Source organism: Oreochromis aureus, linkage group 10 (genome assembly GCF_013358895.1).
Source record: "Oreochromis aureus strain Israel breed Guangdong linkage group 10, ZZ_aureus, whole genome shotgun sequence".
Lineage (NCBI taxonomy): Eukaryota > Metazoa > Chordata > Actinopteri > Cichliformes > Cichlidae > Oreochromis > Oreochromis aureus.
Window position 1 is genome coordinate 15,094,395 of NC_052951.1, and position 27,344 is coordinate 15,121,738.

Here is a 27,344-nt window from a genome sequence, read left to right on the forward strand (position 1 = left end):
TCGGCTGTTTCACCAATTCCCACCAAGTCCTTCATCTCTTTCTTTGATATTACTCAGTATTAGTTGTGGCAATAAAGGCTGATTTGTTTAAAAAAAAATAATAGGAGTAAAGAAATGAAATTTTCTCATGATATAGTGTCTTACCAATAGTTGTCATTTTTGACTTGCAAGATGCTATTTTAAACTGCATTGTTTAGAGTACGTGTTGAGATTTTTAGTGTGTGTGTACATGCGTGCAGAAGTGACTGATGGCTGATGAACAGCAGATGAGATTCCTCAGGGTTTAAATTCCCTGTAGACTTTGCTTCCTGTGTGCTCCCACTCTCAGCTGATCCTGGTCCAGTGTGGGAAAACTCTGTACCCAATCACATGTGTTCATGTGTTTACAACTGTCCAGCTTTTAGTAGCTCTTTGCAGCAATATTGTGATCATCTTCTGCTTTATTGTCCCATTATTTTTTTATTTTTTTATTTATTTTGTTGCTTCTTATGTCAGCTGAGAGCACTTTTTGTCTGCTTTCAAGCTGAATTTCACATGAAAAACCCCTTTACATTCTGTAAAAAGTCTCAGCGTGAAATCAGCCTGATAAAGCAGGATCTCCAATGCACAATTGTGGCAGCGAGAATTGCCTTTTAAGGGCCTGATTGCTGAAGATTAGCCAGTTTGGATGTGTCGTGGCATAGGGGCGTCACATTTCACTGGGAGAATAGTCGGGGCAATGGGGGTAAAGTCTGACAAATGTCACCATTGTGGGTTTTTGTTAAGATTTGCTCGTCTGAACAGAACAGACCTGAGATCTGGATGTAAACACTGTCAGCCTAAACATACACACTCTTACTGAGGTGCACTGAGTGGACAAGTACCTGGACAGTCCTTTGTGTGTCCTCCTCATGTGTGGGTGTGCGTATTGATTAATTGTGGTGATATGTACGCATACCAGACCACACATAGAGCCGGCGCTCCTTCAGTGCTCCTTCAGTGTTATCACCTGAATCACTGACGCTAAAACACACAAGCACAAACACACACATATCACACACACAGATAAACTTTGGCACCAACAGGACACCGTACATGTAAGCCCCACAATGCTACAGCTGACTGGAATAGAGTTACCGAAGGCGTATACTTTAAAGACGTCTCTTGGAATGATGAAGCCACCTGAGTTCAAGATATTTCTCTCATAGTTCATGTTTTGTTGGGCTGAACTCTGACGAAGGAGGGGAGGAAGAACAAGAAAAACACACACGCACACAAAGGCCCGGACCAAATTGTTTCCTGTGTGGAAGCAGCTGTTCTGCAGCCTGTGCATCTGTTCTTTGTCTAATAAACCAACCTGAACCTGCAGCTCCTTCCCTCACCCAATCCCACCATTTTCTCCCTCTTCTTTACTTCTTCTTTCTTACTTTTTATGTAACAGATAAAACTTAGACACACTCCAGACTCTCATGAGTTTGTTTTTTATTCTGTGTTTTCTTTCTCTAATGTGTGAATAATAAGAAATCAGTATCACGGCTGGTTTATTGGACACCTGCGAGATTAGAATACACCAGTTTCTGTGTTTCTGGCTAAACTAAACAGTCTGAGGTCCTGCCAGCGTGCTCAAGAGGCTGCGGTTTTCATTACAGCTGCAAAGTGTGTCTAGTGCTCATCTGGAGAAACAATAATGATGGCGTCTGATTCTTGGAGCACTCAAAAGTTCTGATGTACATGAAACTTTCCTGATTGAATCATGATTTGGTAAAAGATTTACTGAAACAGGAAGTCTTTAACACCACGACCTTGAGGCAGGTATGAGCTACTGTTGTTCGTTACTCTCTTACAGGATTGCCAAACTTGATTGCTTTTAATCAACTATCATGTGATGCACCTGAAGGGGTGAAACCACGAGGTTTCTGCAGACTGATTCAACACGGTGGTCACATTGAGATGAATCAGGGGGCTGATTCAGTTTCACACTTCAGTGTGAATGTGACCTCGGGGAAGAAGAAGCCCCAGTTTTCAGCTGTAGCCTCGGTAACCTTTTCTCTCTAATCCAGTGATTTGATTGTGGAGCAGGGAGGGCACTCTGGGTGTCCGAAGCAACAGAGGCCCTCTGGCTTGCTAACGTATTTATTTGGGGAGGTCGCATTTAGTTTCTCTTTGATCAAAGACCTTTGCAGGGTTTTTCTTTTTTTCTAATCAGACTACTGACTTTTTAAGTCTCACTAATTGCACAGCAACTGGTTAGATTTATATACAAGGATATTTCATTTTAATTACATCTTGGATTTCATGGTTGTGGAATATTTCTGCTGCTATAGTGACAGAAATAATCTGGGCACATACAAATAATCTGCCTGTGATGTAGGTCTCAATCGGTACACTTTGCTGAGATTCACAGCACCACCTACTGGACTGGATCAGTTTAAGTTCTCTTCCCTTACCTTGGTGTGTATGTTAGCTGAACCAAGATCAGTTGAAACTGACAGGAATGCAGCAGATTTTGCAATTAGTGTAAAAGAAGAAGAAGAGCACCATAAGTAATTGGCTGATTTTATTTTATTTTATGTTGGTCACGGTGAAAATGGGAATCCAGAAGAACTATATTCTGTTTTAATGAAGCTTTCAGTCATGCATTGCAATGATGCATTTCTTCCCATCATCTCTCAATTATTGGTTGCAATCCTCCTGATCTTCATGGTGACAGATTTGATGGTGTAGGGGACTCCGTTGTGTCTCCAGGTGTCCCACACGATGTGCGTCCTCTGCCCCTGGTTTCGCTCTGTGTCTTCGGGAGAGCCGTTGAGATTTGCCAGACCGCACTGATTGAACCACCACCCCGTGTGGTTGTGGTGAATGCTGCAGCTCTCCACCGTGCAATTGCCAATGGAGCAGAAAGGGTTGCAGCCATCGTTGTCGACATCTGAGGCGCTGAACGGTGCCGTGTCTTGGTTCTGTTCCTGGTCGTAGCCTCGAAATGCATCACCTGCACCAGAGCACGCAGAAATCCATGCAGACATGCAGGAGACACAAAATAACCAAGAGAAGCTGTCGCTGTGTGTTTTAATTTGCACTTTAGCAATTTTTAAAAAAATAACATTTGTTTTGTGAAGTTTAACTTATTAAGCCATACCTGCACTACCTGCGTATCTGCCCAGGTGTATGCTGAAGAACTGCGTTTCGCTGTCAAGGCGGAAGTCATCATACGATGCATAAGAGGTGACATCATCATGGGAGACTAGAGCAATGTGAAGCTGGAATCGAGTATCCTTCTGGTTTACTATGTGAAACACCTTCCTCAGGCCCAACCAGTGTTCTCCTAAACACAAGACGAGAGATTTAGTGGTGAAGTGAAAGGTATAGTTCTCAACATGTGTAGATTGATAAAAATGAGACAGTGTGACAACTTTTAGGAAATGCTATGATACCTCACTAGGAGATGGCTAGCTAACCTTAGTATAAATACTGGGAACAGAAGCAAAACGCTAGGCTGCTAACCTGGCGTCCATACACCCATAGTCCTATATATACAGCTGCAGCCTATTAAAACTTATCCTCTTCCTGCTTTGCTAACATTTCCGCTGTGTTAGTTTTTATGCCAGCAAAACTTTATGTGCTGCTCAAGCAAAAACCACTGATAAAAAATGAAAGTTCCTCCTAGACTGCGGTTCCTCCAATGGCTGCTTTAGACTGGATCAACAAGAAAGTCAATTCCATAAGTACAATACTCTGTAACGCACCGCTTTAGGCTGTATTAAGCCTTAAAGTGATGGATAATTATGTTTGTTGTGGCAAATGAATTCATTCACAATGGAAACCCACGAATCCCACAAAGGTCCAGCAGATAGTGAACATTATGTTGGTCAGTGGTTCCCAAAACATTCTTTAACTGATACTATAAAGTATATTTTGAGCATCTAGCTTACCACCATCTAATGTTATTTTTAACAGTTCAACCTCAAAGAGGATCTCTTTGATAATGTACAACCTGCAAGGTGTCCAAAGCCATCGACATAGCCATCCCAGGATCTTTTGAAGTCAGTTAAACCGTCACTCCTCCTCTGCATCACCGTCCATCCGCCTCCCATATAGTCCATCTCACAGAAAACCTGCAGGACAAGCTTTGCTTTGAGTGTCGGCCAAAGAGTGGATAACTCACTGACGGAGTGAATGAATGAATTATATACATGTACCTCAAATGAAGAGTCAGTGTTCTCTGGGTGGACTATGTAAATGCCACTCGGGATCTTGGGGACGACTGACACGAGGTTGTCCTTGATGTCGCTGCAGTCTCGTCCTAATCAATGCAACAAACACTCTGTTTAGTCACCAGGAGAGCAATTTAATCAAATTTATGGTGAAGCAACTTCTCTGATTTATAGCCACTAATGACTTGAAGGAATGTGCACTTCATGTATTAATTAGTCACTGAGCTTAACATAAATTACATCAATTTATTCTCCCCCTTCGCCGAACAATCATTACATATTTGTCAGAGCTGTTTTTCTCTCTGTTTTTCTCTGTCAGAGCTGTTTAGTCACTCAAATGAGGCACAAACTATTGAGTTATGATAGGCTGTACAAGCTAGTGGTGCAGTTTAATGTCTAGTAGAAAATATGTGCCTTCATATTTGCTGATTTTGAAGATTTCTGACGTACTAAAGGTATAAATACCTTCTGTTGTGGCTTCGTGGGTCAGAAAAAAACTTTTACGAACCTCAGATTTTGGAAAAATGCTGTTGTGTTGATTCTATTTAAAACGGTTTCTAAAACTGATGTACTGGTGAATTCATTTTTAAATAATGGACCAAATTATGCACCAGGTTTAAAGATATCCTCAAAGGGAGGCCATAGTGTTTATATCCACATTATCTTTTATTTATAAGCTGTTATAAACACAGATCACATTAAACTCAGCTCTTGGCTCTATATGATGTTTAAAACAGGGTATTAATCATTAATATGGTGATCTCTGGTTTGAACCTACTGTTTAAACCTAGCCTATTAGAAGAAAAACGCAAAGGGGAAGGAGCTTCAGTAGCTTCTTAAATAGCTTAAATAATGATTCACAACTTAAATTACCAAAGGTACAGTACTTTTCATAATTCACCATGTCACTAGTTAGCATTTATGTCTTTCAAGCTCCATAATCACCACAGTATGTGTTTGTGTGTGTGTTACCATGAGATTGTACGGGTTTCATGGAGTACATCTCAGTGTTGCTCCTCTGAACTTCCAAGCTGAGCGTCTGCACTTTGGTCATCAACTCTGTGACCTGGAAATGTGACATCACTGTAAATACATTCAGCCAGTCTGACGATCACAAACACTTTTAACAGATGTAAAGAGATTCCTCGTCACCTGACTGCTTAGGATGTCCAGAGCTCTCTGTTGCGCCTCCTTCACATCCCTCATCAGTTTTCTGTTGCTGCGTCCAAACGCAAGCAAAGACTGCTGCAGCTGACCTGAACACACACACACACACACACACACACACACACACGCACACAAAAGCACACACACTGAACAACACATGAAGGTGATGGAGCTAACAAACACAATGAATCAGAAAAGGCTTTACCACAAATGGATTGTTTCTCATCTCGCAGGAGCTTGACAGTGATGTCACACGGGATGGTGCATGAGTCCTGACCTTTGACTTCACCGAGAGGTCTTTGACCTTTGACAGGAACATCAGAGAAATCTCGATCGACTAATTCTGATTGGTTTATATTACCTCTGTTCTCTTTGTCCTGGAAATCAGGAGAAAAGGACAATGAGAGAGTTCAATCTATAAGTCAGCACTTATATGTGACTAGCCTGGAAAGTATGACTCCTGTGGCGCATTAGAGACTGAATAATGTCAGCGTTGTGTTTGTTTTCTCCCTTTTATATATCACATGGTTTCTTATTTCAAACATACTACAGAAAATGTAGTTTGTAGTCTACTTCCTGACTCAGGGGATGTTCTTCAGTCCCCTGAGTCAGGAAGTAGACACTCTGTTAAAGTGTTTTAACCTGATTAGCTGTTGTGTTTTAACTTCTCCACCACCAACTGAAGGAAAAAAAAGACTTTCATCGTGGGATCAGCAGTGCTGTAGGTCAAATATCGCGCTTGGCTGAGAGTAACTCCAATAAACCAAAAAAAGATTTATAACCGACAGTAAACTACGGCTTTGAGGTACTTTACTTTATTGTTCCACTACAGCATATTTTGGATGGAAATTGTGCACAGTCCTTTGAAAACTTTCTTTTTCACGTGACTGAACTTACTTGGAAAGATTGCTCGGCACTAATAAGGAGTTAAACTCCACCTAAGACAAACTCTGCAAAAGTGCTGTATACACATTATTGCATCAGCAAAATAAATTAAAAAATCTACTTACAATATGTGGGTATATATGCAAAACAGATACTTTTACCCGTATATTTTGTTAAAAATACTTTTTTTCTTTCATTTAAAACACAAACTCATAACATGATCATTTTAAAGATGGTATAACTAATAAAAAAAACAAGAATTCGTGGCTAACCCCTAAACCTCTGTGATTATACGGGCATTTCTTGAAGCACTTTAACACCTTTAAATCAGCTCCCTCACAAGTCATAATTTATAGCTTCCTGCTGTAACTCCTGATAGAGGAGTGATATTGATCAATAAGACAGATGACAAGTTAAAAACATTCATAACATGCATTGCGGTACATACTGCGTAGGAAAGAAGCGAAGGCAAAAGCAGCAGGAGGACAGCTGCTGTCCACATCATCTCAGTCTTTTCTGACTGTGATTATTTCCACCAGGAGCTGAAGGAGCTGAATTCGGTCCGCCAGCAGACACACCTTCATATGTGCTTATTTTTCCACAAATTCTTTCCTTTTCTAACCGTCTTCTCTGCTCATCTACCAAGTATTTCTGCATCTTCCTTTCAGTTTTTAAACTACTTTTTTTTCTCCAAACTTCCTGTCCAACTGCCCTTTCTCCACCTCCATCAGTCACTCCTACTTTCTCTTGTTAAATTCCCATGACAGCATACCCTTTAAAGGAGGAGGTCACATGTTGATAAAACTCTGACAAGTAGCTGAATCTGCTAATTCAGAGCCATTACCTTCCCCCTCAGTGTGTCTATTACCGAGCATTATTGTTTTACAGGTTATATCCTGCCATCAGCATGAGAAACAGATGTGGAAAGGGGAAATGGGCTGCTTGTTTTAATGTAGGAACCCTCTCCCTCTGCTTGTGTCTCTGCGTGGGAGCTACAGCTGAAGGTAGGGAGGAGTGAAGGCAGGGTGTCTTTGCTGCTCATATTTCCCCCCAGTTACCCTGTTTGAAAACAGTCTCCCCCCTCCTTGACAGTCAGACCAATTACTTCAGTTAACTGGGCATTGAAGCAGTAAAGAAAGCGTTCCACTCACACTCCAGTCTGTCACTTCCCTGGAAAACTGTCCCGCAACTGCCAAACTGAAGATTTGCTGCTGTTCTTAACCTGCGTGAGTTTACAGCCATGGTCAGTGACAGGAATGTGAAAAAGCCACATGCTGCAGCCTCTGGGCCCCCACATCTGTCCCACGTTACATGCTCTTGTAAAACAGTCTGTGCAAGTAAATGAGAGCTGAGATAATGAGTATATTTAGACATGACTGTGTGATTAATCAAGCAATTAATCAAACATACAGTACATTAAAATCTGTTTGTGTTAGCAGGGAGGATTGATACTCTCCTATTTCAGCACAGTAAATGTGATGATAGAGCTGGGAGGCAGTTAGCCTAACATAAAAAAGTGAGTACGGCTCTGGCCTGGGTAAAGCCTGAATATTATCCATCCATCCATTCTTTTCTGCACATCCTTATCAGGGTCGCAATTGGGCTGGAGCCCATTCCAGCTCCTGAATATTATAAGTTGGCCAATTCTATCATTTAACAATTCTCTGCTAAGCTGTGGTAAGCCTTGGTGTTCCCCCGGACAAGCTGGAGGAGGTGACCGAGGAGAGGGAGGGGCTGGGCTTCTCTGCGTAGGCTGCCCCCACGACCCGGACCCAGATAAGCGGAACAAGATGGATGGATGGATGGATGGATGGATGGATGGATGGATGGATGGATGGATGGATGGTAAGCTGTGGTGTTTAAGCATGCTCTGTTGGTACTAAGAGGCCCAAAGAAAATATCTCCTAAGCCAGTTACACCACAAGGTCAGATGGATCCAAGCTTTCAGGCTATTTTTTGCCAATTTTTTTAACTGCAAACACCTGAGAGGGGTGAAGGCTGCCTACTGTCAGAGAGTCCACTGGATACCCGCATCCATCCTCTTGGAGGCTACCCACCTCCAACACGTACTGTTCACACTTTCAACCTCAGGCCGGAGGTATAGAAGTGTGAAATGGAAAACCTCCAGACTGAAGAACTCTTTCTTCCCTGCTGCCATTAGACTCTAAAACACTTGACAGGAGTTTATAACCTACTGTATTTCATACATGCTGATTTATAGTTGTGAGGTTTTTTTATTGTCTCTAAATTATCATCTGTTTTACATGTGAATTTATTTCTGTTTGGCATCTATTGTGGACAGCAAAGGAAGAATTTTATATTACAGGAAAATATGTTTTTTTACTGTGCTTATGACAATAAAACATACTTGGAATGTCACAGCAGAAATCAAGACTCATCAGAGCAGCCATTGTTTTCCCATTCTTCTACTGTCCAGTTTTGGTAAGCAAATTGTAGCCTCAGTTTCTGTTTTTGCTGACAGGAGTGGCTCTGGTGTGGTCTTCTCCTGCTGTCACCCATGTCCTTGAAGATTCAAAAGTGTTGTACATTCAGAGATGCTCTTCTGCATACATTGGTTGTAATGGTTTTCTGAGTTTCTGTTGCCTTCCCATCAGCTCAACACAGTCGGGCCATCCTCCTCTGACTTCTGACATCGACAAGACAATTTCACTCAGAGAAATAGAAAAATATTTTTCTATTTTTCAGACCTTACAGATGGTCGTGTGGGAAATTTTCAGTTGATCAGCAGTTTCTGAAGTACTCGGACCATCACCGACAACAACCATGCCACATTTAAAATCACTTAAATAATTTTTCTTCCTCACAATGAAACTCAGTTTGAACTTCTTCAAGTGGTCTTGACAGCATCTAAATACCTAAATGCACTGAGCTGATCGTAAATACACCAACTTTCTTCGTTTGTGTGGAAAGATGAAGCATGAAAAGATACTCCGTTAATTTATTAATGGCTTTATGACCTGAAACTGTTGTTTAAAAGGCTAATTACTGTCTGCATCACATGTAACAAAGCAAGGCTCCTCTAAAACTTATACCAGCCAAAACGTAAACGTGCACTGTGTGGCTTTACTGGTTTGTGTGGCCAGGCTGACTGATTATCTGGCTTGTTGCCTTTGAAAGGCCAACCAGCTGTTAGCTGTAGCCTGATGTTTATCCGGCATGAGATGTATGAGAATAATAATTGTGTTTAACAAGCTCCAGAGGGAAATAGCTACCCTGGCTGTGTCTGTAACAAAATCCACCTAAAACCCACTGTCAACACGTTATATGTCCTTTGTTCCAGCGCATGACTTCCCATAAAACGCAGCTGTTTAACATTCTGGAGGTGAACCAGCGACAAAATGCGTTTCCCAGAATATTCCCTAAATAATCAAAAATAAACCAACATTGCTTTCCTTTCATACACATATTTTTTTTTCTTTTTCTGTTTTTATTCTGGTTTCAATCTTAACCATTTTTAACGTTTTTGAATACTCTCCATAGCCCAGTCCTGTCTTTCCAAACCAGTATGTGTCTCTGAGAGCAATTCTTTATTTACCCGCTTTGTTTGTGGTGTGAATAGGAACCTGATAAGTTGCCTGTGCGTGACCGCTGTAGTCATGCCCACTGATTTGGCAGAGAAACGCTGCTGATTAAAAACCGCATGTGGAGATGATTTGATCTGAGACAGCAATCAAAAGACTGGAGAAACGATCCTCATCTCCTCGAATCTTCGCTCCTCCTTCTTTTGTACATTGTGTTTAGTAATGAGAGACGTGAAACCCAACGCACTGCACGTTTCAGGTGTCAAGGTGAGACACTGCCATCTAATGCGTAGTGCTGTGTATTACATCGCATTTATGGTAAGGTCCACTGTTCTGAGTGTTTTTAAGCATCCTGCTTTGAAACTTCAGACACATAAAACAATCGAAAACATCTTAATGTTGTATGAAATTTTTTTTTTTTAAAAATCAGACACTGGACTGAAAACAATCCTGTAACTTTATTCTCGTTTAGAACAGTTCATGAATTTGATTTTATAAAAATGCAATATGATTTTAAACTGAACAAATAGTAAATTAAAAAAAAAAAACAGTGATGTCCACTAAGCCTGACATTTAGAAACATTTAAAAACAGTCTGTGCAGTGCTGTGAAAAGTAAGTACACCATCTTTAGCAGCAATACCTTGAGATAATTGCTTTCTGTGACAGTTTCTCACATTGTTTGGGGGGAATTTTCACCCATTCTTTGCTTCTGTTCATTGAGGTTTGCAGATATTTGCATATGCACAGCTGTCTTAAAGTCCTACCACAGCATTTTAATGAAAATGAGGTCTGGACTTTGCAGCAGCACTTTGATTATTTTCTTTTTCAGCCATTTGCTGCTGTACTTTGGATTATTGTCCTGTTTTCTGACCTAATTTTAGCTGTCAAACAGATGGCTTCACGTGATCTATAGAGGAGCTCATGATTGACTCAATGAGGTGTCCAGGTGCTCTGGCATCACCCTTCCACCACAGTGCTTGACCTTTAATATGAAGTGTTTGTGCTAATGTGCAAATATCTCCATTTTAGGCTAATTTGTCCAAAGGACGTCTTGTTGTTTGCTCAGATCCAGCTTTGTAAAACCTAAGCTGTGCTACCATACTCTTTTAAACAGAAGACGATTTTTCCTCGCAAACCCTCGAAAAAGTCATCCTTGTTCAGCCTTTTTTCAGTCATATCTTCATGAACTTTAACATTTAACCTACTAACTGAGGTCTGTAGAGTGTGAGATTTAGCTCTAGGGTTTTTTACCGTTTCTCTGAGCATTGCACGGTCTGACCTTGGTGTGAATTTGCTGGGGCGTCCACTCCTGGGAAGATAGCAGCGTAGTGTTAAAACACACCTGAATGCTCCAGACCAGCAAACTGTCAAAAACTTCTGCGTTTTTAGAGTTGCCCGCACTTACTGGTTATCAGTTAATCAAGTGCATTTAATTAGCAGTGCCTGGCTAATACTTACACTTTTATTTCACATGAAAGCAGTGCAGGTTACTCAGTTTTGACTGCAAAGTGGGACTCGCAGATATTTGAGCCTGTGAGTGTCTGTGAGAGGGCAGAGAGTCTGAAAAGTGTCTGCTGACCTTTTCTTCACCTTCAGCTTATGCAACTCGCTCATGTATACAGACAGGAGGCCATCACAGCACTTCAGTGTTCACAGTGGTAAACGTATGTGTTACACCGTGCTGCTATCTTTGTACTTCACTGGTAAAATAATGGGCCTCAAATTGTATACACTTCTCTAAAGTAATGACTAAACAGTGGGAAAACGCATAATATATAAGCCAAACCATATATTTTGATAATATATAACTTTACGCAGCCTAATAACTCCATCAGTGTTTTAATCAGACTGGACTGAAGGTAAACAAACTGGTTTCTAAAAGCTGATCAATACAGAAAATACCTAAAACTGACTGTAAAACATTATGAAGTAAATAAAATGTGCTTACAAAAAAAAAAAAAATCAGAATGGAAAAATACGTTTTTATTGGTTTTAACTTTTTTTAAAAAGCTCAATCAGGTAATTGGCCTACATTTTTCACGAGGCATGAGTTCAAACTAACTTTTTCACTATTTTAAAATTAAAAAGTCAAGCAGTTATTCAGATCAATAAGTCGTCATCAAAGTTTATTAGGTAATTATATAAGACTCGGGCGGCCCCCGCGTGAGCTGCTGCCTTTGGTGGATTATACTGAACTGATTTAGTGGATGCACTGCAGTCCAGACAGACATTTTTCTTGAATTCAATCTGTTGGCCAGCTGAGCTCCGAGCTCACTATAGCGCGTGTTTTCCACTAGAGGCAGGCGCTGTGTCCTGCGTGCCTGCACGGGACAAACAGGCTCCGGCTGGCTTGGCCTCATCAGGGGCGGATGTTTTCTCAGTACAACTTCCCAATTTCCCCACCCAACCCCCAAACCAAACGAGACCCAGGCCCAGAGTCAAGAAGTGATCCCCCACCCACCTAACCCCTGCAAGTATATTATTGCGCTTGTCTCTTCCCCCACCTCCCTCCTTATCCACATTTGGCGCTGTGCTACTTTCATCAGCTGCACTGGAAAACCGCACAAACTGGAATCCAAAATCTAGGCAGAAAGTAGAATGACGCTCATTTCCGTCCATTGTAAGGGCTGAAAGTGACTCACATGATCCAAGTGGAGGTGTTAAAAAAAAACTCAAAGTCGTTTTCAGTTCCTTCTTATTGATAGTTCACACGTCTGTCCTAGGAGTGAAGTATTTCCCCTGCAACTGCGGCAGCTTTAAAGCCTGCAACCCCGCCCCTTCGCACTATCACGGGAATCTAGACTGAAAGCTGGATGTGAAAAAAAAGTTTGGAGGTCTCGCAGAAACCACTCTTCTCCTACCAGCTTCCATTTATGCGTTTATTCTTTTACTTTGGGAGGTTTTCGGCTGAGACTTTGCGTCAGACCTGGGTGTCCTCCTGACTGTTTTTCCCGGCTGAGATTTCTCCGACTTATTTTTTTCCTCTGCAGGAATACAGAGAGAGGGGGGGAAACGGTCTGGCTGCTTAAAGGTATGTGGGAGGCATGTTGTCCACCGCTGAGACTGAGTTTGCTCTGAGATCCGTGCTTTAAAATGCGCTCTTTCGACTTCTTTACAGAATGATTGGTAATCTGTTCACATCTGATTGACTTCCGAGACATTAGAGATTGGAAAAGACTCACAACGACGCAAAAGTTCAAATGGGGTGGTGTTGGTGGTTATTGGGGAGGGGGGGGTTTGGTGGGCAAAAAGTGTAAACAAATCCGATCATAACTCCAGCACTTTGACGGATTTAGTCTCAGCGAGCCCGGTGGGGGTTTTTCTCTCCTTGTTTGTTTACGTTATTTCACTTTTTCGACAGATTTGTTTCGACAGCAAACTTTTGGCGACATGGACGCGCACCGTGGCGCGCCTCCGGCCGGGCAGCAGATCGTGCACGTCCGCGGGGACTCGCAGACGGAGCTGGAGGCCCTCTTCACGGCGGTGATGAACCCCAACGCGGCCAAACAGCCTTCATCTCTCCCCATGAGGATGAGAAAGCTGCCGGACTCCTTCTTCAGACAGCCGGATCCCCGGGGCCACTCCAGACAAGTACTAAAAACAGCCGCTGTTCTCTCACCATGCGGGCTTACAGAGCAGACTCTGCATTACACTCTTACACTCATGGCAAATCACAGCTGTGCAGTGACCACAGTGATGCAAAGCGATCCAAAAAACCTGCAGTCCGACAGAGCGGGGACACGACTTGTTCTGTATGAGCAGGCAGGAGGGGGGTGAATACTTTAGAAACACACGGAGCTGATGCATTACATTCTGATCCTTTAGGTTATTTTTGATTAATGGTTTCATCTATAAGACGCCACAGTGGGGAAAATTCTCTGGTTTCACTGGAAAGACTAAAGGTTAGATGTACAGCTGAGTAAGGTTAATTGAAATATATATATGCATACTGTTTTTACATGCAAAACAAATATTAGAAATAAAAAAAAGTAAAAATGGAGCGGTTTTGTGGGTAAGTAACAGCTTCACATGTACGTTTTATAAGACCTGGGGAATCTTGTTGCTTTCCTTCCTGCTTCCACATGGGTGGTAAATGGTTGCAGCTCTGGGTTTAAAGGGAAGCTGTTTACTTTAACAGAATTTATTGTGCAAAAACACCAAACACTTCCTGCTGCTTCCATCTTCCTGCTGCTTTCATCTGTTTATCTAAGTGTCAAAACGAGACGTCTTAGAAATGTCAGCCAGCTATCGCAGACTGCCGCTTCGTAATACAAGCGTAAAATATTGCTCTTGAAAAAAAGAAGGGTTCAAAACAGTGTCTGTCCTGACTGACTGTCTTACTGAGGTTATTGGATTGTTTTCCATTTTTCTCATCGCTGAATGCCTTCTGGGTTCAGTATTTTGTGTTGAGACTCTAAGAAGATGATATGAGTTGACTGATGATTGTATGATTCCTACTCTTACAGAGATAGTTTTAACCTGTTGTGTTAGCTGTCTTATATTTGTAGTCCTTCTGGCCACAGTAAACCGTTCAGCTGTGTTGCAAAATGATGCACGGCTCCCTATGTCTGACAGGCTTGACATTTTCAGGTTTATGCAAAAGTGGCTGCTTTTTTAGATTGTAAGTTACACTGCAAAATTATCAAAGGTAGGAATTTACCAACTTTTAATGTATAAGTTAACGAGGATTTCACTTTAACACTGTATGCATAAAACCTTAAATGACTGTATCTAAAGATTCACCTTGTTTTTGTATATTTAAGGTGTTCAGATATGTTCTTAACTCTACTATGTTAGTTAGCTGGAGGTGGCAGGAGCGAAGATGCTAATATTTTCTTTGGGAGTGACCAGGATGGAGAAGATTAGAAATGAGTGGAGAAATGGAGACAAAGTTAGAGAGGCAAGGCTGAGATGTTGGAGATGGAGCTGCCAGGCAGGAGGAAAAGAGGAAGTTTGTAGATGCATTGAAGGAGGAGATGCAGAGGGCTGGTGTGACAGAGGAACAGGGTGAGATGGAGCAGCTTTAAGAAGATTGTTATATGTTATAAAGGTATTGGTGAGATTCACAGAAGCCGCAGGGAGAAACATTTGGATTTTCTTGTGACTACAAAGCACCTGTGTTTCACAGATGTCTTTATCATTTAAAATTGCATAACACTGATTTATTTCACAATCATCAGTCATACCTCCTTAAACGGTTTCTTATATTTGTAGATGTGACTCTAATATGAGAGTTCTTGCAGTGTGTCAGACTTGATCAGCAGTAACTTCTGGACAACTGTGTGGAAAGTAAAACTAATAATGTGCACAGCACTGCTTAGCACTTGAGTTTGAACATGACCGGTTTAAATCTTCTTCCTCTTAGTGCTCACTCTGGTTTCCTTCCAGATCTTGTTGTCCATCCGGTCGGTTTATGTTTGTGATTGCCGTTTGTGGTTTCGTGACAGAGTTGTTAACCCTGCTTGTTTCTCGTCAGGCCAGTTCAGATGGAGGTGTGTGCGGCTCCCAGGCTCCTCATCACGTCCGCGCCCATTCCTCCCCTGCTTCCCTTCCTGTCAACTCCCTCTCCACTCAAGCAGCAGATGTAGCAGCAACACCAATCATACCCGATGACATGCCACTCCCCCGAGGTTGGGAAATGGCCAAAACGCCGACTGGCCAGCGTTACTTCCTCAAGTAAGGTTAACCTCCAGTTTATCTGTGTTCCATCTCTCATGCTCTGCAGGTTATTAGAAAGGTTCCTGTGTAGGAGGAGCCCCGTTCGTCTTGTTCAGGTCCTCTCTGTTGTGCATTGGCACTCATCCTGTGTTGCAACAAGTGGTTTTCACAATTTTCCAAATCTCAAGGTGGCATCTTATAAGAGTTTGATCACACTGATTGTTCAAGTGATTAATTTACAGTCAGATTTGCTGCACTTTTGCTTGACAGCTGCCTGTAAAAATATGATTAAAATCATCAATAGTAGTTCAGGTTACGTGGATCATCAAACTGACCAATTTCACCGCTAATTATATTTGCACCACGAAACGTTTCTTTAGATTTTTCACTAGATTTTTTTCCTGCAACAGAAAGCAGTGCAAACAATCTGATAAAAAGTGATGGGAAACAGTGAGGAGAGGCATGCAGGAGTGCTGATGTAACCAAGGCCTGAAACAAATTAGCTGCATGCAGCCAGAAAATGTTCCGACTAGTTTTGCAACCAGTGCGGTTGTAACTTCACAGGAGCACATGGCCTGGCAGCTGACACTCCTGACAAAGGTCATTGTAGTTTGCAGCAGCACGAATGTTGTCATTTGTCTGTGTGAATGTGATTGTGCGAGTGTGTGAGCGTCTGGTCGTACAGGTAAAGCAGGTCCAGGACTCCTTATCCAGCAGGTTACAGTAGTTTAACAGTCACAGATACGTTTAGACTTGTTGTGTTTTTTCAGTCACCTGGATAAGACAACCACTTGGCATGACCCTCGCCTGGCACAGCTTCAGTCAGCTGCGGCTCAGCATCCCATCTCTGGCCCTCCGGTCCATGCCCACTCCCTCAGCAACCCAGCACCTACAACGCAACCACAAAACATCAATCCAGAGAAAGGTATCACTCTGCTAGCTCCTACAAACCTCAGCTCGCCGTCCAGTTTCTTTGAAAAGCACAGACCTGCTTCTGATAATAACTCCACCTCCGGTGGATCAGGTCTTTGCTGGGTGGGATTTCTTTATCCTTTCGGTGGCTCTGGTGATTTTGGTGGGAGAAAAATCACAGAGATGGGACTCTTGGATTTCATCCGAGCGAAATCAGGAGTTTTCCTTACTTAGATGCAGGTTTTCCAGTTAATTGGACCATCTTATCTTTAAATAAATTAAAATCTAAAGGTCAGTTCACCCAAATTGCAATTATTTATATATTTTCTTTTGCTTTTTTTGACGGGGCAAATGACAGACTGACTGTAAATGTGCGTGGAGACAGCATGGGGGACTGCATGAAACAAAGTACACGGCCAGACTTTAACCAGGCTGTGTTTTGATGCAGCTGCACAATAAGAGATTTCTGTGTACATTCTTACATTTATGTGTCAGAAAATGATAAAAAAATCAACCGGTCTTAAAATTAGTTAAATACAACGTCAGATGAACAACAACAACAACACATGACATATTACATCATGTCACTGTTTTAAAAAAAAAAAAAAAAAAAAAAAACGTCAAATGCAGAAGTAGTGTGTGGGGGAAAAAGCTAAGTAGTCCCTGACTGTTTCCTTAGGAAATTCCAGGTGAAGTAATAGCAAATGCACTTGATTAATTGATCAACACCATGTTTGAGCACCTATGACTGAGTGTTTATTTAACAAAGACAACCACAATGATCTTAGAGAAGCCGCGGTTTCTGGCCATCGATCTGGAACGGATTATAAGGTTATATAAGGTCTTCATTGTACAGTGAGAATTATTCACACGTGGAAAATATTCAAGACAGTTGCCAGTCTTCTCAGGAGTGGATGTCCCAACAATGGTCAGATTACGCAACGCTCAGAGAAACCGCAACAAAAAGAGCTGCGTATCAGACTTGGCAGGCTTCAGTTGGTTGTTAAATGTTAAAGGTCATGGCATTACAGTTAGAAAAAGACTGAACAGGTAAGGCTTGTTTGGAAAGGTTGCCAGGAGAAAGCCTGCATGGCTCGGCTTTGCCAAGGTGGATCTGGACAAACCAAAAGACTTCTGGAACAATGTCCTTTGGACAGGCGAGACCAAAGTAGAGATGTTTGTCCATGATGCACAATCACGTTTCATAAAAGCCAAACACATCAGCACAAACGCCTCACATTAACCGTCAAGTACGGCGGTGGAGGTGTGATGATTTGGGCTCATTTTACAGCCACAGAACTACTAACTCCTCTGTATATCAGCCTATTCTAGACTCGAATGTGTTACTTCAGCATTGTGTCAGTGGGTCAGACTTCCTCCACAGTGACCACTGGTAAACTCAACAGTAAAATGTTCTTGCTGCTAAAGGTTATTCTTCAATCGGCTGAATCATACGTAGATGCTCACACACTGCTTCTGCATTTGCTTTTGTTTTTATTAGATAAATAATTTTTGTGAAATAAATATGTCATGTTGTTGTTTATCTGAAGTTGAAGTTAAATAATTTAAGAAACCACTAAGGATTTTATTATCATGTCCTGATACGTGAAACCTAAAATTGTGGGGGATGTACTTTCTTTGTACTATGATTTTTTTTTTTCTTTTAAACTTTCAAAACAAAAGTTTAACTTTAAATTTATTTTTGCTTATTTAATTTTCTGAATGTAACTTTACCGTGCGACAGCCTGCTGCGTTCAGTGAGAAAGACCTTAAAATCAAAAATTAAAGTCCTCCAGATGCTCCTCTCCAAAAGACAGACGTGATTATTGAAGCGACATCAGCATTGATTCAATAATCACCAGTGTAGATGAGTAGTGATTGTTAAAGCAGATTAGAATAACATAATCTGCCTTAAAATTGGTTGAATTATGTCAGCTTGTTTCTCCTTTCGATCATGAAGTTAAAAATTGTATAAGAAACTGTTCATATACAGTAATTGGTCAGAATCCCTTTTGTTCCTGTTTAAAAACCTGCTATGTGGTCTCTAGAATTTCCAATGGTGATGGTGCTTTTGTAAAGAGGACTTCTATATTTTTCTGTTGTAATTTGGGTGAACTAAAGCATTTTTTAAAGAAAAAAAAAAAGAAAATTGTGCAGTCCTTTTCTGTCTCTCCACCCCGGGACAGTGGAGAGTAGTGACCTCCCCAATGTCTTAAACGCACTGCATTCAGCGAGGATTCACACAGATTAGAGTATTTTTCCTTCACAGGAAACACTGTAAGTATTTACCCTCTAACCTTCACTTCTATCCATAAAATCTTTACAAACTAGAGACAACACAGAAATTAAAGGACGTGGGCCAGATTCTACTCTTTTTTTTTTTTTTTTTTTTTTTTCTCAGTACTCCATGCTCTCCATCTACCATTTGCCTTCTCACTGTGTACTTTCACTGCTGTTCAGGTCCACTGCCTGAAGGCTGGGAGCAGGCTGTGACTGCAGATGGAGAGATGTACTACATCGATCACATAAATAAGACCACCACATGGGTCGACCCGCGTCTAGGTAGCACACTATCAAATTTGTGTCTCCTAAATTGACAATTCTTGTTTGTCAATGAGAACTATTTTGTTCCAATGTCCACCATCACAAGTTGCTTTGTGGCAGCCATAAAAAAATTTTAAAAAGAAAGATCGCAAAGTTTTGAAAAGTTTTCCTCATAACTGTAAATGCTAAAATGTTGTGAAAAATATACAGGTAATTCTCAAAAAGCATCTCTTCCTGTCGTTTTCTGTGTTACAGCTCAGAAGATGAACCCCAGCATCCTCGGCATGGCAATGCAGCAAAGTCAGGAAAAGGACAGGCTCAGATGCAAGCAAGGCATCCCTCAGCAAATCCCACCACAGGTCAGGGGTCAAACTGCGCCCAAACTCTTGCGCTTCATTTTAAATTGCACAGTTGTGTCCATAAGCTGCTGCATAGATAACCTTTTTTAGCTTACCTAGTGGTCCTATGCTGTATATCAAACAGGAAATTAGACCATAATGAAGTTTTAGTTTTTTGCAGTGTTCCGTTTGAGTGTAACACAAATTCATGCAAGTAGGTGTGTGCGTCTTGCATTTCAGGATGTAGGAGGAAGGAGCCAGATGCCCGGCGGGATGGACCACGACAGGAGCGCACAGACACTCATCCCGTCTCTGGATGTCAGGATCAGAGCATCAAACCACGAACCTACACTTAATGGGTGAGTGGTGATCATTGAAGTCATGGGTGTTGACTCATAAGAAATTTAGAAGTGTTTACCCCCAGCAAAAAAAATCATTAACTTGATCTTCACAGCATAACAAAAGCCTTTTAAATGTCAGGGAAATCAGTCTGTCCAGTGAAACGTAAACCATCGAAATTCCATGTCCACTAAGTGGGAAGCCAACAAAAAGCCCCCCCCCTTAAAAAAAACAAAAAAAACGGGTGGTTTATCCCTACTGACTGAGTTTTCTGTAGTTTTTTTTGGGTGGTGTTGTTGTTTCTGATGGTACTGTGAGATGGTAGAGCTCCAGTCAGGTTTCACCGGAGTACGTCACACCACAAGAACCGCCTCAGAGTGTGGAAAAGATATGAAGAGATACAAGAAGAGCTGGACAGTGCCCTAGAAGGTCTTCAACCCAACAGCAGCACCGGTACGAGGAGGAGCGCTCCCAAAGCCCTACAGAATGACCTCTAGCTGGGTGACCTCGGGGCCCAACATCCTTTAGTGGGCCCTGTGCTCACAGCTTAACATTGCAGCCAATCCAGGATTGGCAATCACTAATCCCAGATGATATATTGCATTATAACTGTCATTTACCAAGGTGTCACACATGCTCAACATGAACCTGCTCTCATCTATGAAGAAAACAGGCGCCAGTGGTGGACCTGCCAGTCTGGTAAATGCCCTCTTCAACTCTGTGTGTGTGAGGCTTGTTTCCTGGTAGCTCCACCAAACTCTTGAGACTGTACTAGGAGACATAGCAGACCTTCTTGCAACTCCACATATGGATATCCCATGCTGAATGAGCCAACAAGGACACTAACAAAAACCATCAGAAACCAAGAAAAATCCATCAGAAGGGGCAACGAGAGAGCGAAGATCTGTGGTCACCGCCTGTAAACAAATACTACATAAATTAATATTTCTAGAAGGCAGTGCCAGTTCAGTCACCAGAAAAAGATGTTGTATCTGTAATCTCTTTAAAGTCTGTGAGCCAAGATGCTAAAACAAGGTAACTGTGGTTTGCATGTTTCTTTGTGCAGCGCTCACTCTCGCAATGAGAGCACTGACAGCGGTCTGAGCGTCAGCAGCCTACCCCGCACGACGGACCACATGCTGAGCTCTGTGGAGCACATGGACACTGGTAATGTACCTAAACACACAACATCCATGACACAAAAACACAGACTTGGGTTTCTGTGGTGGGGAAATGAGGCTTTTGATTAATCATCCGTCCACACTCTAGCTAAACCAAATTAATGATTAACATAGTGTAAAGATCTTATCCTGCCATCCTTTGTTTTTAGTTGGGGTTATTTTGTGAGAGTAAATGTGTCACAACTTAAGCCACTGACAGTGAAACTGAAATTCAGTGCAGTTTGAAATCTTTTGAACCTTTTGTTGATTTAAAGCAACATTTTCCTAATTCGTTCAGGTGACTCGGAGCCCCCCTCGATGGCCTTGCAGGACTCGATGCCCGTGCTCCCGATGTCTGAGGGCGAGGAGCTGATGCCCTGTATCCCAGAGGGTCTGAGTTCAGACCTGCTGATGGACATGGAGACCGTTCTCTCCGGCTCGCACATGGACAGAGACAGCCTGCTCACCTGGCTATAGACACGACCAGCCACTGGTCCAAATGTAATTTGGCATCAAATTTCCATAACGTGACTGAGAATTCTGGTGGATTTTTGGCTCCAAAGGTGGTACAGAACAACATTACAGAGAGAATATGCTACCGTTGTGTGATGGATAACCTAACACTACTCACATCCTGAGGAAGAAGGTGGTAAGCTGCTGGTATTTTACTCTTTTTGGCCCTGGTTTTAAAGAGAAGCACGACAGAACATCCATGTTTTCATTTTTCTAATAACACTCCTTTCTTTTTAGTCTGTACTTGGTAGCTGGTTTGTAACAAACTTTTAAAGTGCCCCTGTTTATACTCATTTACAGGCTCAGAATATTATTTTAAATGTTTACTAGAAAAATCTATAAATGATTTTTTTAATGCTGTTTTTCTCAAACTGTACATTTAAAAATGCCTTGTTATTTACACTCCTGTCTCTTTAAGATGGTCACTAAAAGGCTGCTCTGTTTGGTTGGTTGAAATGACAAAAGCAAGGAAACACTGAGGTTATGAAGTTAACAGGTATTTTAACAGTCTAAGAGGCGTTGGGTGGAAGCAGAAAAGCATTATTCACATTAGGATTAAATTCAATAGTTTATTATTTTCTCTCACAGAGAGCATTTTGCATGTAATTAAGGCTAAAATCACAGCACTCCTATAGTTTTTAACTTATGTTAATGATGTTTCTGTCGAATAACTCTAACGTTAGGTACATTTAAAATTACCAACTCTGTTGGTGATATAATGGTGGCCTGCATCTGGATTTAACTAGTTCCTCATGTTTGCTTTTGGGCTCTGTAAAACTGCCAAGTGGGTAATATGTGTTACATAGTGAGTTAGATGAGTAACGGAGGAAAAGCCTGAACTGCTTAGAAAGCCCCTCAAACTGTTAAGCAATATTATGAAGTCCAGTACATGGTGTGGCATGCAAAAATTAATTTTAAAAAACTTTAACCACAAGGTGGCAGCATTTTACAACAAAATTTTACAGTAGTTGTCCACACAACAAAATGGAAGTTTTTCTGCCACTTGAAAGAAAGAAAGAAAGAAAGAAAGAAAGAATTTGCAGATCTAAGTTGAAATTTATCTCAAAATTTACATTTTTAAATTGTCTTAAAGTTCCAAGTTAAGTTAAAATTTTGAGATACTTCCTAAAAATTTTAATTATGTTTAATCATCAACTACAAAAAACTGTGCCATTAACAAGCCTTCATACACCCAGAAATACATTCTTTTATGTGCTTTTTAAAATATTTTGTGTTACTGTCCAGACATATGAACTTTAATGTTTCTTTTTTTTAAAATTAGACTTTACCCAAATTATTAGGCTCAATATGATAGCAGCATGAATTCTGTACACAAGACACACTAACACTAACTTATATCATGTTTGAACATCTCATGCTGAACTCAGCAGATTAGCTCACACAGATTAGAGACTACACTGACACAGTGCACCATCTTGTGGTTCAAAGTGGTATTACACAAGAGTACAGGCCAGCCCTATTTACTCTACAGCTGATATCATGTTTGCAACACACAGACATCATTGCTACAATAAGATCCTTTTAACATTCACAAAAATAACAACAGCATATTAGGGGTACTTTAAAAAACAGAGTGAATTCACAAAAAGAGCATTTTAAAAGAATACAAGTGGTACAGAAGCGATGCGACGCTTGGTTACACACACACACACACACACACACACACACACACATTTAGTGGGTTACTATGTCAAAACAGCCTCTAAATTCAGGTTTTTAAATGTACATGAGTGCTAAAAACAACAACAAAACATTCCTAGCAAGGGTCAGAATTAAGCAATCAAACTCAATAACTAACACTAGGTGGGTTATACCTGACTAAAGACCCCTGCTGAAAAGCTACCACTGTTCTGGTTTAGGGACTTGATGCACTCATTTGGTGTGACTCTATAGAATTTGGCATGAATGACGATGCTAAAAGGAGTCTCATTTACTTCCAAACCTTAAAAACAGTCGTTTGAAATCCTCACAAGCAGAAGTATTAAAACTTTGTCTAAAGACCTGACAATTCAAAGCCTGCCATTAAATAAAAATCATAAAAAGAGCTACAGAGTGATGCCACCATACAAAGGAGTCTTAGTTTGAAGACTAAAACTAGAATATAGTCTGCTTTCAGGAGTCCTCCTCACACAGAGAGGAACTGTTACAGAGAACATCTTCAGTGAATGATCTCATGATCAGTGTAACGCAATGTCTCACAATACAGGATTTTCCCCCGACAAATGGTAATCCTGACTCATCTGGTGATTTGATGAACTTTATTAACTAATTAGCCCATCTCTGTTCTAAAAAGAAACTCTGATGTAAAATCTCTGCATATACAGTTACTAACATACAGGTTTTACTTGTTTTGTTGCCATGTTAGGTTGCATTTTATTCCCGTGATTTTGTGCACACAGAACTGGATTGAAACTTCACAAGTATGTGCTAGAGGTTTGTTATACTGGATTGCGTAGCGTGTGGCTGCTTTGTCCACTCCTTTTCTTTGTGGGGGGTTTTTTTGGTAACATAAATTAAATCATCTGCCAGCATTCCTCCAGCTTTGATAATTAAACTGGTTTATTCCCTTTTTTGGTTTGAGGCAATACTAATAATTCTCCTTGTATAACATCAAAGCACCACCTCCACATGGAAAAACATGCAAGCCAAGTTCGAACTTCTCAACTGCAAATCAGCTACAGTTTTTATCATTGTTGCTTATTTTTCAGATGGACTTTTCTACTATTTCAGGCATCCAGTGTTACCCAAATTGCAAATGCATCAAAATTAAACTGGAGGATGTCAAAAGGCTATTTGTGCTTTTCTCATATTCAATGAAATGATAAGTCATGTGTCTGATTTACATTATATTCTTTTCAGAATATCTTGTAGAAGATGCAGTCTTTGATTTGGGCTTGTTGTTTATTAACCGGTAAAATTTAATTTGAACTAATAATCATTACAGCTAACTGCAACAACTAACCTGTTTCACAGTCTACAGCTACTTGATGTAGATAAGTGTGTTTTACAGGAAAGAAACATCATGCCAGCAGTTTTGCATGGATAGAAATGCATTAGATGCCTGGAATAGTAGGAAAAATACAATATTATCATAAAGAAATAATCTTTTTTTTAGTGGTAATAAGATATTGATTTGCTGCCACACTGTAGAGTTATAATTGTTTGTGGCTCAAGCGAAAAGTGTCGTGCTTCAGCATAAATCAAAGATCCTGTTGTGACTTCTCCAAAAAGAAAAATACTAAATGCGGATGCTGTGTTCGTAGTATATATTTTACTCTAACTGAAAATGCTATCTGAAGTTGCAATGCAGGAGGCAAGCATCAGCAGGGGAGCAGTTTAATTCTCCCTTATTAGTAAAGCTATGTAAGAAGTGTATAATCTGTTTTTGTTTTTTTTTATCTGCTCTGTTGTTTCTGCAGTGTGTGTTTATATATTTTATCTAAAGTTGAAGCTTTTAATTGTTGGTGAAAGCATTTCTTCTAACCAGCATTGTTAAATATATCTATTAGTATACATTATAGAGTAAAAAGGTATAATTAACCCTCCCCCACAGTCAATGTTTTGTGATATTTCCTAAATTTAAGTACCAAACTTACTGAGTGGCTTACTGCTCATACACATAGTGCAACACACTACCTAGCCTAATATTTATCTGAGGATGCATGACACTTGCTATGTATGTTACATATAATGACTTTTGTTATCCTATTTACAGAAAGTTCGAAAGCGATCAGACTTATTTTATACCTTTTTATGCATGCGATTTATATAAATGTTCTTTGTAATCATTTTAAAGGAGTTTCTGTTTAACAAACTTTTACGTACCCCTAAATAAAAACATTGTTTCTTGTGATGTGCTGAGTTTGTATTGTACTTTTTTTTTTGTTTGTTTGTTTGTTTCTTTTGCTTTGCCTCGTCTACAAAACCGCTTGACAATTCATGATAACAAACAAAATACTCTCCCTTACAGTTCTGAGGTTTTTACGTATTAAAAAACAATAAATTTACCAGGTCCTTAGCAGGTGTTTAAAATTAAACACAACCTCAAAGGAGCAGTAATAAATGATATATTCCATTTATTTCATTAACAAAAAATGAGCCAAAATGCAGAAGTAGTCCTGAAAAACCTTTTGCTTCCTTAGGAATTAAGAGGGTATGAAATTCACTGGATTAACTGATCATCAGCAGGTGTGGGCACCTTTGTTTCTTGTTTTCAGTAGCACCCAATTCCTATGATTGTCCCAGAGCACATTTTGAACAACACCATGGGCATTTCAGATTTCACGCAGGTGGCTAGTTGTTACACTCTGGAAATGAAGTGAAAGTGAGTGTTATTAACCCTCTGGGGTTGTATAAGCGGTTATAAATCATTTTGTAATGACAGTATGAAAGAGAGAAAAAAAAAAAAGAAAAGAAAAAAAAACCCTCTTTCCTATTGGTGGAAAAATGTACCATGTCGACCAATTTAACAAAATAAAAGGCAACATGTGGGATTTGGTTGTTTAGGAAGAGGGGAAAGGTTTGGGAGTGACGGCAGCAACACAGAGAGACAACACAGTGAAAGATTTGTGACGTTTAGCATGGAGTGTATAGTTAGTGTGTTGTGTTGTCTTGTGTAGTTAGTGTATTCGTGGTTTCGTTTTGTGTGTCAGTAAGACACTAATAAATGTCAAAAAGGCAGATTGCAATGTAAACACTGTCTCCAGGTGGAAAACAGGAGGAGTGATATGCTGTCAGACCTGCAGGTTTTAGGTCTGTGGTGTTCTCCTCTGTCTTGTGGCAGACAAACATGTTTTTTTTTCACTGGCAAAAATAATTTGTGGGGCATCTTATTGTGACACCTGTTTGTTCTCTCATTTTAGTTATACTAGTATTTTTAAATGGTTGTACAAAAAAAAAAAAAAAAAAAAAAAAAAAAAAAAACGGCAGATGGCTGCATTTTTAGATAAATAATTGTATATAACTTTGTTTACAAAATGTGTGCATAAGTTTTCATAATTTACCATTTATCATTGCATTTCAAGTTATGAAAATAATTAGTGTGAATGCTTGTAAAAGCATTCACAGTATTGTTCTTCTAATCTTTATTATTATTATTATTAGTGTGAATGCTTGTAAAAGCATTCACAGTATTGTTCTTCTAATCTTTATTATTATTATTATTATATTTTATTATATATATATATTCCGTGACGTTTTTTGTAGTCTATCTCCTTCAAAACCGTTCAACTTAGAAAAACCATTCAAACACCGTTAGATTCCACTTCTTTAGGACATGACTGCTTCTATTTTTCTCATTTATAACATTTATATTTTTAATTTTATTCAACTTTTTCAACAAAATTTCCCATGTATTTCAATGGGGAGACCCTTCAAATCCTCATTCAACTCACTCCTCTTTAAACTGTATCTACTTCAACATACGTTGACATAGAGCCACCATTCAAACTTTAAAACGAAGACAAGACATTCAACTATTCAACTTGTATTTATCTTTTCAATATCTGTTATACTTTTCTTCAGTTCCAGTTTAAGTTTCATGATGTTTTTCAGCCGTTTCAGAGTTTATAATGGGTGTGTATGGGACGGAATGTTGGGGCTAGAGTGAGAAAGCTGAACTGCTAGAGTGAGAGGAGCGAAAAAATTAATCTTAAAATCTTTTTAAAACTGCTGCTGTGTCCACAGCGTTTGATCTACAGGTATGATTTTACCCTCAAAACGTAGCCATCGCTGTCCTCTTTCATCCAATGTGTTTACTATTGTACTAGGTGTTATGGTTCTTTCATAAATGTCACCAAAGCACAGCCTCCTCCTCCAACTCCTCCATAGACTCCAATGTTAAAGTGGCTCAGAAAGTTCCTTTGAAAATCAGAAGAGCAGGCTGTCTTTACACTGTCACCACATCCATATAATAAACTCCACAGGCATGAAAACTGAGAATTAGGTAGACTAGACATTGCTGCCGCTCACGGTGAAAGAATTTTGTCAATACGACATGTACTTTTCATTTGGGAAGGATTTGTTTCGCCTGACTTTTCTGTTCATTTTAAGCAGCAAAAGTGAGGTGCATGTCT

The 27,344-nt window shown here is 40.3% G+C and overlaps 2 protein-coding genes across 4 annotated transcripts; one reads left to right on the forward strand and one right to left on the reverse strand.

The window, feature by feature from the left end:
* Positions 1–2,532: 2,532 nt before the first annotated feature.
* Positions 2,533–7,132, reverse strand: angptl5 (angiopoietin-like 5). 2 transcript variants are annotated; one of them, XM_039618637.1, is made up of 8 exons: positions 6,691–7,132; positions 5,563–5,734; positions 5,343–5,446; positions 5,163–5,256; positions 4,176–4,279; positions 3,971–4,091; positions 3,125–3,301; positions 2,533–2,968 (listed from the first exon to the last, which is right to left on the reverse strand). In XM_039618637.1, exons 1-8 carry the CDS (start codon positions 6,745–6,747, stop codon positions 2,649–2,651), a joined length of 1,149 nt encoding a protein of 382 aa, XP_039474571.1. In that variant the 5' UTR covers positions 6,748–7,132; the 3' UTR covers positions 2,533–2,648. The 2 variants fall into 2 exon arrangements, with proteins under 2 accessions (XP_039474571.1, XP_039474570.1); XM_039618636.1 differs by having other exon boundaries at positions 3,116–3,301; positions 6,691–7,126.
* A 5,114-nt stretch (positions 7,133–12,246) lies between these two features.
* On the forward strand, positions 12,247–25,123 carry LOC116313605 (transcriptional coactivator YAP1-like). Of its 2 annotated transcripts, XM_031731357.2 has the most exons (9): positions 12,247–12,816; positions 13,147–13,376; positions 15,262–15,461; positions 16,214–16,368; positions 18,816–18,917; positions 19,155–19,258; positions 19,478–19,596; positions 20,643–20,743; positions 21,035–25,123. In XM_031731357.2, exons 2-9 carry the CDS (start codon positions 13,176–13,178, stop codon positions 21,211–21,213), a joined length of 1,161 nt encoding a protein of 386 aa, XP_031587217.1. In that variant the 5' UTR covers positions 12,247–12,816; positions 13,147–13,175; the 3' UTR covers positions 21,214–25,123. The 2 variants fall into 2 exon arrangements, with proteins under 2 accessions (XP_031587217.1, XP_031587218.1); XM_031731358.2 differs by lacking the exon at positions 18,816–18,917 and having other exon boundaries at positions 12,251–12,816.
* The last annotated feature ends 2,221 nt before the right edge of the window (positions 25,124–27,344 follow it).

Bases quoted from the DNA above. Each gene is read 5' to 3' on its own strand.
- angptl5 (XM_039618636.1), bottom strand. From the start codon at position 6,747: ATGATGTGGACAGCAGCTGTCCTCCTGCTGCTTTTGCCTTCGCTTCTT. The intron at 5,735-6,690 runs GTATGTACCGCA...CCTGATTTCCAG, and splicing joins CTTCGCTTCTTTCCTACGCA to GACAAAGAGAACAGAGGTAA. The intron at 5,447-5,562 runs GTAAAGCCTTTT...GTGTGTGTTCAG, and splicing joins TGAGAAACAATCCATTTGTG to GTCAGCTGCAGCAGTCTTTG.
- LOC116313605 (XM_031731357.2), top strand. From the start codon at position 13,176: ATGGACGCGCACCGTGGCGCGCCTCCGGCCGGGCAGCAGATCGTGCAC. The intron at 16,369-18,815 runs GTATCACTCTGC...ACTGCTGTTCAG, and splicing joins AAACATCAATCCAGAGAAAG to GTCCACTGCCTGAAGGCTGG. The intron at 20,744-21,034 runs GTAATGTACCTA...TAATTCGTTCAG, and splicing joins TGTGGAGCACATGGACACTG to GTGACTCGGAGCCCCCCTCG.